The 13032-nt window shown below is 48.8% G+C and overlaps 1 protein-coding gene across 2 annotated transcripts in view; it reads right to left on the bottom strand.

Annotated features, from left to right (window-relative positions):
- The window catches only part of LOC146863556 (extracellular calcium-sensing receptor-like), a 67492-nt gene extending 58604 nt beyond the window's left edge, over window positions 1–8888 (bottom strand). The window contains exon 1 of one of the 2 annotated variants that reach the window (XR_014978280.1): window positions 8603–8680. Coding sequence is in view for 1 of the 2 variants with exons in the window: in XM_085643021.1 (XP_085499147.1) it covers window positions 8603–8737 (135 nt within the window). In the remaining variant the exon portion in view is untranslated. Of the gene's footprint in view, window positions 1–8602 lie in introns of both variants that reach the window. The other variant, XM_085643021.1, reaches the window with a different exon arrangement.
- Window positions 8889–13032: the final 4144 nt, after the last annotated feature.

Raw genomic sequence — 13032 nt, 5'->3', positions numbered from 1 at the left:
TATAATATTTAATTCAAGGCAGCTTTTTGATGAAAAAACAATAAGGCCTTGCAGTTTTAAAATTCGCGCTGGATACATTTATACTCCTTCCTTCTTAAAAAGTGCCTAATGTGTGAAAATGTGTGCAGTTTTTAAAAATAGCCCAAAATTCTTTTCAACTCCTTTAGGAAAGGCATCTTTTAATCAGTCTAAAAAGTGAATTAAATTTCTCTTTTTGTTGCAATGTTACAGAAAACATCATGGTGTGTATTATTTTTTCAAGGCTCTATAAAAGAGCCTGTTACGGATGTAATGCTACCTAGACAGACGCTGGCAGACACCCACACACACTACACGCACAAGCAAATACACTGACACCCATATGCCCTGGCATACACACGCACGCACACACACACACACACACACACGTGTGCACGCACACACACACACAGACGCACGCACCCACATGCATGCACGCACGCACACACACACATACACAGACACACACGCACACACACACACTTGTAAATTGTTACTAACTCGCTTCACTCTAGGGGCCCGATTCACAGAACTAACTTAAGACAAAATCCTAAACTTACTACCATTTTGGTATTCACAGAAGGCACTTACTCATTTTGGTATTCACAGAAGGCACTTACTCATTTCGGTATTCACAGTAGTTAGGACTCCTAACTTTAGGACTCCTAAATGCCTTCTGTGACTCCCGAAAGCCTTAAAATTAGTATTTTTCTCAGTTTAGTAGTAGTATAGTTAGGACTCCTAACTTTAGGACTCCTAAATGCCTTCTGTGAATACCGAAAGTCTTAAAATAAGGATTTTTCTCAATTTAGTAGTCCTAAAGTTAGGACTCCTAACTTTAGGACTCCTAAATGCCTTCTGTGACTCCCGAAAGCCTTAAAATTAGGATTTTTCTCAGTTTATGTCAAGAATTCCTGTCATACGAGGGGAGGAAAACGGTAACCAGCGAAAACGAACTACATCTCCCAGGATGCTTAGCGGTTGAGAGGTTATGTAAACAGGAGAGCTGTTACATAACTCAAGGGAAACACGCCCTTATGTAAACAGGAGAGCTGTTACATAACTCAAGGGAAACACGCCCTTATGTAAACAGGAGAGCTGTTACATAACTCAAGGGAAACACGCCCTTATGTAAACAGGAGAGCTGTTACATAACTCAAGGAAAACACGCCCTATAAAGGGAGGAACCGGGAGGTACAAGGCTGTCGGATATTGTGTTTACACCGACGTACCTGCTTCGTGAAGAGCAGTGTTCCGGAGTGGTGCTCCAGTAAGGCAAGAACGGAGGTAGGTTGAGTCGTTACTCCCTGGGCCGTGTCTTGCCCCATCGTCACCTGTGAAGGACCCGGAAGCTCTACCGGTCAACCATTGAGCTTCGCTTTTTGACTCGGCTGAGTCCAAGCGCAGTGGCGCTTTTGCTGGTTGGAGTCGTAACTCCCAGCCCGACCAGAGACACAGGGACTGCCAGCTGTAACGCACACCAGGAGGTGTTTGCCGCGTTACAGACTCGGAAGTCCACAGGATCGATCGAGCGGCTGCTCTCGGTTCAGTCTTCTTGCTTGTGATTGGGGTATCGGTGACGCATCACCAGGAGGTGACTCCGCGTCCCGGTGCAGTCTGAGGAAGAGGTTGAGCGGCTGCTCCCTTCAGGTAGAGACCCCGGCTGGGTGTTTCCCTGACTCCTCGATTCTCCCCAACACTCTTCGTGCCCCTCACAGCCTACCGATTGGCATTGTCGGCCATTTCATTTCTGCCCTCTGTTGGCATACGCCGGGATCGGCGTATATGCAGAGGACGGTTAGGACCATCCGTGCTGTGGGCTGGTAACGTACTTAGCCTGGAGGATTCCAGTGACTATAACTTTTGTTTGTTCTTTGTATTTTATTTGCCTTCATTAAAAGAACTAACCCTTCACAAGTGGTTGCGTCCTCATTGTCGTGTCTGTTAAACGATCCTGAGACGTTCAGGGCGTTACAAAATATCCGACCTTAATAACACTAACTGTCTCCCGGTCGATAACAGACATGGCAACCCTTGATGATGTGCTGGCTGCTTTAGCGGCCATGCAAGTTGAAGTGGCTGCCTCTAGGCAAGAAGCAGCCGATGTAAAAGCCAGACTGGATGCTATCCAATTGGACCCGCTCACGCCCAGCACCTCCCTCACGAACCAGACCCCTGCGGTAGTAGTGGAAATGCCGGTAGCCATCCCCTTGGCAACACCAGAGAGGTACAGTGGGGATCCTAACACAGTGCAGGTATTCCTCACACAAGTGGCGCTACATTTATCGTGCAAACCAAAGGCGTTCCCCACGAGTCAGGCTCGTGTGGCTTTCCTTATATCCTATTTGGCTGGAAACGCGGCACAATGGGCCGTACCTCTGGTGAGCAGGGACGACCCCCTCTTATGTGATTGGGGTGCTTTTCGCGAGGAATTCCTGAAGGTATTCGACAGAAGGGCTGACTCGTACACGGCGGACCGTGAAATGCTTGAGTTAAGACAGGGATCCAACGACCTGGTGCAGTATCTCAACGCGTTCCGAAGGCTGGTTGCGGAAACCAAGTGGCCTGTTGCTAAACAGACGGCGCTCTTCCATCAAGGGCTGTGCAATGAGCTCAAGGACGCCGTGGCTCATATTGACCCTCAACCCAAGACATGTGAGGGCCTTATCAACCTGGTATTACGGCTGGAACATAGGCTAAGTGAAAGAAAGGGGGATCATGGGAGAAAAGGAAAATCCCTTCCATCCTATGTGACGGTGGGAAGTCCTGAAACTTCCACCGCATCCAAGGGAGAACCCATGGACATCAGCGCAATACGAGCGAGCCTCACAGCCACGGAGAAAGAGTCACGCCGTAAACAAGGATTGTGCCTATATTGTGGCAAAAAAGGCCACTACGTACGTGAATGCCCTGCCAAACCGAAGACGTCACGTTATCGGGCCAACCGGTCGGTAACAGCCGTGGTGGACATACCGGCGGAAAACTAGAGGACTCCAAGACCAGAGAAGGGGCATCTCGGAGTCACTCATCCATCCCTTCACTTTCCAACTCGGTCACTAAGGGACAACGACACCTGTTTATCACGGTGCACGTGGGAGTGCATGACCAGTGGATACCCGTTGTGGCCATGGTGGATTCAGGGGCCACTGGCATGTTTATGGACCACAACGAGGCATGCAGGCTAGGGCTAGTGCTTCTTCCCAAAGCAGTACCCGAAGACGTCTATGCGGTAGACGGAAGGCGATTGGTGACGGGGCCCATCGGACAGCACACGGGGGTCCTTCCGATGAGATATGGGAGGAACCATTTGGAACAAATCGATTTTAACATCATCCGAGCTCCCCAATATGGCGTCATATTGGGATTGCCGTGGCTACAGAAACACAACCCCTTTGTGGATTGGCCAACACATCGCATCGAAATGACGTCACCGTATTGCATCCTGCATTGTGGAATAAGAACGGAATCCCTTGACGCAGATGAGAGCGGGAGTCAGACGGTGGCTACAGCGGCAGAAAAAGATGTGGCTCTCCCCCAGGCTTATCACTGTTTTGAGGATGTATTTGATGAGGTGAAGGCGGAAGTGCTACCACCACATAGACAGTTTGACTGCCAGATCGACCTGGTGCCAGGGGCCAGCGTTCCCAGCGGCAGGCTGTATGCCCTGACGGAGCCTGAAAACGTGCATCTCCGGGGGTACCTGGATAAACTCCTCAAGCTAGGATTCATCCGCCCGTCCAAGTCTCCGGCCGCCTCGCCACTCTTCTTCATCCCGAAGGCTAATGGGGAGCTGAGAGCCTGTGTGGACTTTAGGGCATTGAATGCGATAACCATAAAAAATCGGTACCCCTTGCCTCTCATCAGTGTACTTCTGGAACAGGTCAAGAAAGCTCGTATCTACACCAAGTTGGATTTGAAAGGGGCATACCATCTGGTGCGCATGAGGGACGGAGACGAGTGGAAGACCGCCTTTAAGACCAGGTTCGGCCTTTTTGAGTACCTCGTCATGCCGTTCGGTCTGTGCAACGCCCCGGCAGCCTTTCAGTACTTTTTGAATGAGGTATTCAGAGAGGAGTTGGATATCTACGTGGTCGTATATATCGACGACATCCTCATCTATTCGTCCAGTGTGGAGGAGCACGTACACCACGTCAAAGCTGTGCTCCAAAAGCTGAGGGAAAACATGCTGTTTTGTAAACTCAGCAAGTGTGACTTCCACGTCCCATCCGTGGAATTCCTCGGAGTGATGCTGAGTCCAGAGGGACAGGAGATGGCAGAACGAAAGATCAAGGCGGTGAAAGAATGGCCGGTGCCCCAAAGCGTGAAGGACGTCCAAAGTTTCATTGGCTTCGCCAACTTTTACAGGCGGTTTATAGATGGATTTTCAGGAGTGGTGGCCCCAATCACACAGCTACTGAGGAAGTCCAAGGAGTTTGTCTGGTCCCCTGAAGCGAACAAAGCCTTTGAGGCCCTGAAAAGCGCCTTTGGTATGGCGCCGGTGTTGGCTCACCCCGATCCGGATCTCCCCTACGTGGTGGAAGCGGACGCGTCGGATGTGGCGCTGGGGGCTATCTTGTCCCAACGCAACCACGACACAGGGGTGCTTCATCCCGTTGCGTACATGTCCCGCAAACTCAACGACGCCGAACGCAACTACCATATTGCGGAGACGGAGCTTCTCGCAATCAAGGACGCCTTCACCGAATGGAGGCATTGGTTGATGGGGGCAAGACATGTGGTATCGGTGTACACGGACCATCGGAACCTACAGTTCATGACGGCCACTAGACACCTTTCTCCCAGGCAGCTGCGGTGGATGATCTTCTTTGCGGGGTTCAACTTCCGCATCACATATCGGCCGGGGACGGAAAACCGGAAGGCGGACGCCCTGTCCCGTCAATCTGCAGTTAAGGAACCATTGCCTGCAACCGAGCGTTCCATCATTTCCCCGAGGATGGTATTGGGGGTTATCCAACCGGATACTTTCCTGAGGGGAATAAAGAGAGGGATCAGGTCATTCGCATGGCGGAGGTGGCTCCTCAGTCACAGAGAATGGCAGCTGAAGGACGGGATACCCCTGAAGGGCAGGTGCCTATTGATACCCACGCCTAGGCTAAGGAAACAAGCATTCATCTGGTGCCATGACTCTCCATGCGCAGGTCATTTGGGCTTTGAAAAAACGGTGGCTAGCATGGGACGGCATTTCTGGTGGCCAACCATGAGAGTGGATGTCAGGAGGTGGGGACAGGAGTGTCCTACGTGTGCTACCATGAAGGCCGACCATGGCCGAACCCAAGGGCTCTTACATCCACTTCCGACCCCGGATAGACCATGGGATAGCATATCACTGGACTTCGTGGTGGGCCTACCGGTAGACCAGGGGATGACGGCAATACTGGTGGTGGTGGATTACTTGACGAAAATGGGGCACTTCATCCCCTGCAAGAGAGTCCCTACGGCCGGGGAATTGGCGTCACTACTCCTAAAGAATGTGGTACGACTGCATGGATTACCTGGGGTGATCGTGTCGGACCGGGGGTCGCAGTTTACTGCGCAATTCTGGAAGACTTGGTGCACTGCGCTGCATGTTAAGACCGCCCTGTCCACCAGCTACCACCCTCAAACGGACGGCCAAACCGAGCGCCTGAACCAAACGCTCAAACAGTATCTGCGATGTTTTGTGGACCAGGGCAGGGAAGAATGGGTCGACTTGCTATGGGTTGCAGAGATAGCCTATAACAACGCCACTCACAGCTCCACACAGTCATCTCCGTTCTATAGCAACTATGGCCAACATCCCAGGTTCTTGCCATTTCTACATCCGTTCAGAGAGGACAGGATTCCCGCCACAGCGGACAGGGTGGCACACATAAAAGACACGTTGATGCGCTCAAGGGCTGTCCTAATAGAGGCCAAGAGAAGATACAAGGCTGCGGCAGATAGGAAGAGAAGGCCCGGGCCACTGTACCGCACTGGAGACTACGTCTGGATATCCACAAGAAACATGAGGTTTCGAAAGAACAGTGTGTTCCATCCCAAGTACATGGGCCCCTATCGAATTACCAAGTGTATGGGTCCCGTGAATGTGAAGGTGTGCTTGCCCCAGTCATTGCGGATACACCCTGTCTTTCATGTATCATTGCTCAAACCAGCACCCTCCAAGCCGTCTGGGACACCTAGGCCGGTATGCGTGGAGTCGGAGGTGGAGTATGAAGTGTCGGGCATACGGGCGTCCAAATGGCGCAGGGGGAAGCTGTGGTACCTGGTTGCGTGGAAAGGCTATGGCCCGGAGGAGCATTCATGGGAACCGGCTGAAGGGGTTCATGCTCCGCGCTTGGTCTCCTTGTTCCATCGGCGTTTTCCTGCCAGCGCTGGACCCGTGGGGAGCCGCTGAGAGGGAGGATGTACTGTCAAGAATTCCTGTCATACGAGGGGAGGAAAACGGTAACCAGCGAAAACGAACTACATCTCCCAGGATGCTTAGCGGTTGAGAGGTTATGTAAACAGGAGAGCTGTTACATAACTCAAGGGAAACACGCCCTTATGTAAACAGGAGAGCTGTTACATAACTCAAGGGAAACACGCCCTTATGTAAACAGGAGAGCTGTTACATAACTCAAGGGAAACACGCCCTTATGTAAACAGGAGAGCTGTTACATAACTCAAGGAAAACACGCCCTATAAAGGGAGGAACCGGGAGGTACAAGGCTGTCGGATATTGTGTTTACACCGACGTACCTGCTTCGTGAAGAGCAGTGTTCCGGAGTGGTGCTCCAGTAAGGCAAGAACGGAGGTAGGTTGAGTCGTTACTCCCTGGGCCGTGTCTTGCCCCATCGTCACCTGTGAAGGACCCGGAAGCTCTACCGGTCAACCATTGAGCTTCGCTTTTTGACTCGGCTGAGTCCAAGCGCAGTGGCGCTTTTGCTGGTTGGAGTCGTAACTCCCAGCCCGACCAGAGACACAGGGACTGCCAGCTGTAACGCACACCAGGAGGTGTTTGCCGCGTTACAGACTCGGAAGTCCACAGGATCGATCGAGCGGCTGCTCTCGGTTCAGTCTTCTTGCTTGTGATTGGGGTATCGGTGACGCATCACCAGGAGGTGACTCCGCGTCCCGGTGCAGTCTGAGGAAGAGGTTGAGCGGCTGCTCCCTTCAGGTAGAGACCCCGGCTGGGTGTTTCCCTGACTCCTCGATTCTCCCCAACACTCTTCGTGCCCCTCACAGCCTACCGATTGGCATTGTCGGCCATTTCATTTCTGCCCTCTGTTGGCATACGCCGGGATCGGCGTATATGCAGAGGACGGTTAGGACCATCCGTGCTGTGGGCTGGTAACGTACTTAGCCTGGAGGATTCCAGTGACTATAACTTTTGTTTGTTCTTTGTATTTTATTTGCCTTCATTAAAAGAACTAACCCTTCACAAGTGGTTGCGTCCTCATTGTCGTGTCTGTTAAACGATCCTGAGACGTTCAGGGCGTTACAGTTTAGTAGTAGTAAAGTTAGGAGTCCTAACTTTAGGACTCCTAAACTGAGAAAAATCCTAATTTTAAGACTTTCGGTATTCACAGAAGGCATTTAGGAGTCCTAAAGTTAGGACTCCTAACTTCTGTGAATACCGAAGTGAGTAAGTGTCTTCTGTGAATACCAAAATGAGTAAGTGCCTCTGTGAATACGAAAATGGTAGTAAGTTTAGGATTTTGTCTTAAGTTAGTTCTGTGAATCGGGCCCTAGGTATCTACACAAAGGTCAATCGGATGTACTCTGATCTCCACTTCCAAATGCGCCCCTGCAATATGGCCCTTTCGATGAAACAGGATCTTCAAGACGAGCAGCAGAACTTGGTGAATTTGCTGAATCCGGCCCAAGGTTACAGGAGATAGGTTTGTCTAATTGGATTCTTCTCAGTATCTTGGCAGGTTTTGCATCTTGACCATAATTTCATATGCAAATATCAAAGCTCTGATGTCTGTGGCAGGTGAGGTTCGACTCCCTCCTCATCAGCGGATGTTTCTCCGCTAAGGCTTCTCAGCGGTGCAGAAAAGGAAAAATAAAATGATAATAACACAATGTTCATTTCATTTTATTCCTCAGTGCGAGCCAGGTTAGGGGCGTAGGACTGGGCTGTCAGAGCAGGGGGAGGAGGAAATATGTGCACTTAAGTGAGTATGACGGTTTGGCTGGCAGTTTTGGGCAGGCAAAACAGTCATGCGCACTTAGCATGTTCTCCATATGGCTGTATTGCATAGCCTGGGTGGAGAACATTCACAGGCTCCCACTCCCTGCCTGAGCGCCGAACCAGGCTGTTGACACCAATCACGGCACTGCTGTCATGCTGGTGACATCAGCATCAAGACTGGCTTAGAGGAGTCCATGTTCTTTCTGCTTCTGGGAGTCAGGAAGAGAAACGGAGGAGAGACGACGAAAGAGAGAAGATGGCCATGCAGAGGTAAGTGCACATATTTTTTTCTACCCCTCACCCAGCACCCCATTCCTTACCAACCGCCACTGCTCCTCATATCGAAAAGCTTGTATAGTCATCCAAAAAAAAACATATTAAAAGAGGTAAAGTAAAGCATCCTCCTACCTGCGGGTACTTGTAGAGTGCCAGAAGTTGGGCCATGGAGTGGGTCGTTGATGAGAACGTGTCTCCGATGAAACCGACGAGGGCACCTTTGCTCCCACACCTGTAGTTTGGAACTGGCTCACTTTGCTGGGACATGATGCTCAAGATGCTTTGAAGAGCTTTTATCTCACTAGCACAGGAGTCAAATAAATGGTACCCCAGCGTGAGGTTTGGTAAGAGAGTAGGGTTTCTGTTAATCTCCTCAACGGCGTAGATGAAGACCAGGCCATTCACAACAAGAGGCAAAGTAGCCCTAAAGAGTGCATAACATAGAACAAAATTATTGCTTTTTCACCCCGAAATCCACATAAAATTTACCACTTTGAAAAATAAGGATAGAAACAATAAAAAACGGCTGTATATAGGAGAGGTATTTGTTTGTATGTCATAATAAGTTTGCTTTCAAGTCTAGTGCAGCTTCACTTTTAATTTTCTGTCTAGTTCTAGGATAGGCTGAGCAAAATGCGTCAGTGTCTGTCTATAGTATGCAGATGTGAACAACCTAGAAAATAGGCCTACTCTGGCACATTTCAGATGACAGGAAAGTCATGGAAGGAATCTCTCTGCAATCCAGGGACTGCTGCAATAGTAGGGAATAGTCCCATTTCATCTATCCAATCACAGGCAGCCCATGTGCAAGGGCCAGCAGCCAATCAGAAAGGTCTTAACAAAGAAGCAACCCTGAGTGAATCAACAATCCAAATTCTCTAAAACATTTAGAGTCATCTTTACTTTCCAACCAATCCAATTGGCTTTTTGGCAACCAATCTGAATAGCTGTTGACGATAGTTACGCTCCCTAGCACCGTTAGTTTTCCGATCATAGGAAAGAAATTAACCACGTTTATTTTACCTTCTGAGGACTGAACTGTGTGTTGTCAGCTGGCAAGCTCTCAACTACACTGTGATTATATGCTCGCTGCCTCGAGGTTAAATACATTGGACTATATTTATAATTTGCTCCCCCCAGCGCATTGCAACAGGCCACCTTGCTGAACTGTACTGCACTGCACAAGTTAGTGTATCTTGGTTTGAGAAATCTCCCTTTTTTCCATCACTATTGCACCCCCTTGCATGGTATAAGAGTGATGCAAAACCAGTTCAAAAATGAACCTCTTGCTCAACCTTTGGTAGCTGACTGCGAGCAGGCAGGCTTAACTTAGAAGACAGGTGTGTAAACCATTTAAGAACAGAAATACATTAATCAAGTAAGACACAAAACACTATAAAAATCCAACACCAATTTATAGAAATAGATTATATTTGTATGAATAAATATACATGAAAAAAACAAATATCTAAGATAGGGAACCGTAAATATGAATTTTCAAAGAGTAAACCCTTTCTAGTGCTTAAAACATATAGTGCACTTTGGGACATCTGGTCGCACTTGACCGGGACAAAGTCAAAGTTTGAGGCTGAACGTGATGGAGCCCTGGTCGAATACACTAAGTGGAAGGCGGCCTCGGTCAAAACTTTGCCTGTGAACTTAGAAACTTTTCTTGAGCTTTTCCCCTCGACATTGAGCAAGGAACTTCAACCGGCTGGATTTGGGTGGATGTCGCCAGCTTGGCTTTTTGTAAGGCCTCGGTGAAGCCCTGGATCTCTGGAGCTCCTTAGGTTCCAGCAGGATGAACCAGAAATTGAGGCTGAGTGGCAGTAGACATTCGCCGGCTTGATTCACGACATCGAGTCAGTCACCTTATGGAGCTTTTTCACAAAAGTTCTCAAAACTTCATCAAACTTTTGGATCTTCTTTCAGAAGTTCTACTTGAGTGTTCAACGTGTCCAACACACAAATCCAATTGTTTGGAATTTCCTAGATGGCCCTTGGGATGTCTGGACTACAATTGTGACAATGCACCTGGCCAAATCCTTAGTAGTCCACTGGATGCACCTTTGGATAGGGAGGGACTCTGGTTGGAGATGATGAAGGTGGTCTCTATTAACCAGTAGCTTGCAGGAAGTCCACTCATTAGAATTTCAGAGTCAGGACAAGTCCATCTAGTGCTGAGTCCCACAGTGTGCAGCAGGTGCAGTTCTTGTGGATGTAGTCCTGTTGGTGAAGGCCAGGGAGAGAGCAGGGCAGTCCTTCTTCTTATTTTCTCTTCAGGCAGAAGATCTGAGGAGCTATACAGCTCTCTCATATTTGTTCACAGTTTCTGGGCTTTAAGCAGGGGCCAAAGTGATGTAGGGTACCACCCATGTGTGGCATATTCTTGACCCACAAAGCACTATTCACTCAAAATCCACAATGGAAAATAGTCTGTCCAGAGGAGCTGAATCAGGCTAACCCAGCCTACTGTTGTGGCTACGTTTCCTAACCTCTCCCCTTCAAACCCTCTCCTTAAGCTAAATACAGGGGCTCCTGCGTGGCTGGCGCGACGGGATGTGGGGCTTTCCCGAACAGTCATTCTCCCTTTGAAGACCAGTTTGTGCACTCCACCCCCTTCCTGTTCTCTGTTCTGCAGCTTGTACTTCTCTACCCACAGGGACCCATTGTCTTTCTAGCAGGGCTTTTAACTTCTCATTAGAGCATGCTGGCCAGGCTTGGCAAAGACTGGCCAATCAGGAGAGAGCAGCTGAAAGGCTGGATTTTGGCTCACAGAAAAGAAGGTTTAATAACTTATTTTCTGTAATGTTTATTATAAATCTAACAGTGACAAGTCGTTGGTTTTATCATAATGTTACCCTATTGAGCTATTCACTACAATAAGAAAAACACAATTAGCAGTTTACCCCTCACCAGGGCTTATAAAACATATGTTATCGTCCCTTGCTTATAATTATAAGGCAACCTACTCCTGGGGCACCTAGGGGAGACTTCAGGGGTGAAGTATATGTAAATATAAGGTAGTTTGAGACTTTGGAACTACCTCTAAACCCAAAGTTGAATTTGGCATACATTTAGGTTACAGGCAGCCTGAATGGTAGTGCTGCCTTTGCAAATGACAGCAGGCACCATAATACTACACGCTGAAGTGTTTTAAGTCTACTGGGCCTGGACATGTCCTATTATATACCAGGGACATACAGCTAGGCGGTCAGTACCAATTAAAATTGCAGCTAATGTGCATAGCCTGGAATGCAGATCACTGGCCCTGAGTCTGGTAATCAGAGCCAGGGGCACAACCAGAATTAGTTACCGCCAGTACCCAGCAGACAAAGGGAGTGATCAGGCCAAAAAGGATCTCTTTCCCACATCCATCAAAGTGGAAGGGAGTAACGTTCACTGGAAGGATGTCCTTTCAAGTGGATCAAAAATAGGAGTGTGTCGCTTGCCCTGCGATTGGCAACTCAAGATAAGTGGGTTTTGAACATAGGGGTTTATTTGTATAATTACATTTAGCTTGTTGTGAGACTCTAATCTTCTCTTCCCTCTAGGATGGCTGGAGGCCTCATCCACTGTCTCCCTTAGAACAAGGAAACAAGCAGCAGGTACGTTTCTTGTGATTTTTCTCCCAGATTAAGGTTTAATAAATGTGCCCTTCTTTCTCTTTATATACAACCTTTTGTGATGTTTGTTGGGGTGAGGGGTGAGGGGTCTCTCTAGCCTTGACAACGAAATAAAAAGATAGTGCCCAAAATAAAGTAAGAAAAGTAAACAGAAATGTGAAAATAAGATTTCCTCTTCTTTTAGCTCTCACCCTGTCTTTGGTTTGAAATACGCGGTCCCTTCAGTTTCAAGACCCACCTCCTTGTACAATCAGGCCGAGTTCCGAAGCAGGTTGTTAAGTGGCTGTGCTTCAAGCCGGAGTGTCTCAGAAGGGCCATATTATATTTGAAGCGCTTCCCGGTCTTACGAGACTTGCGGGTTTAGGGAGTGAAGTATTGTCATGCAGGAAGTGAAATCAATAAACATTAGAGTTTGTAATGCTCGCATATCTCCCCCTCAGTAAATATTTAATATACTTTAATTTGTACTGTTTAAGTTTGCGAGGTCCGTTTTATCACGAGCCCCAGTTAGACCCTGGCATTGCCCCCTCTCTGCCTGTGCCCGAACAGCAGCTGGTCACATGCCAGGGCGAACCACCCTCCTCCTGAAGAGTGGCTGGGCGAAGCGTCCTGCCGGCGACCCTATTGCATCTCGGCTCTCCTGGGTTCTGTGAAGGTCGCCCGTCTAGTGTTGTCTCCTGCCCTGTGTAATCCTCGGCAGCCACACCCCTCTGGTCTCCTGAGCTGGAATTAAAGGGCCGTTGATGCGCCATATTGGAGAGACTCCTCCTCCCTCTGATTTGTTTTACCAATCAGGCAGGACTGCTGGTTGCCCCCTCATGCCACGCCTTCTTTTCTTGCGACCTTTTCCCGAAAGCCTGAAAAACCAAAAGGGGCTTTTGGTTTATTTCCGGGTCAGCGCCAGCCACAAGGCAGGGCATCAGGCGAGCCCTCATT

The sequence above is a fragment of the Triturus cristatus genome, chromosome 2_2, assembly GCF_964204655.1.
Source record: "Triturus cristatus chromosome 2_2, aTriCri1.1, whole genome shotgun sequence".
NCBI classification, from domain to species: domain Eukaryota; kingdom Metazoa; phylum Chordata; class Amphibia; order Caudata; family Salamandridae; genus Triturus; species Triturus cristatus.
The sequence above is the reverse complement of the archived record's forward strand: the minus strand, read 5'-3'. Positions and strand labels throughout refer to the sequence as shown.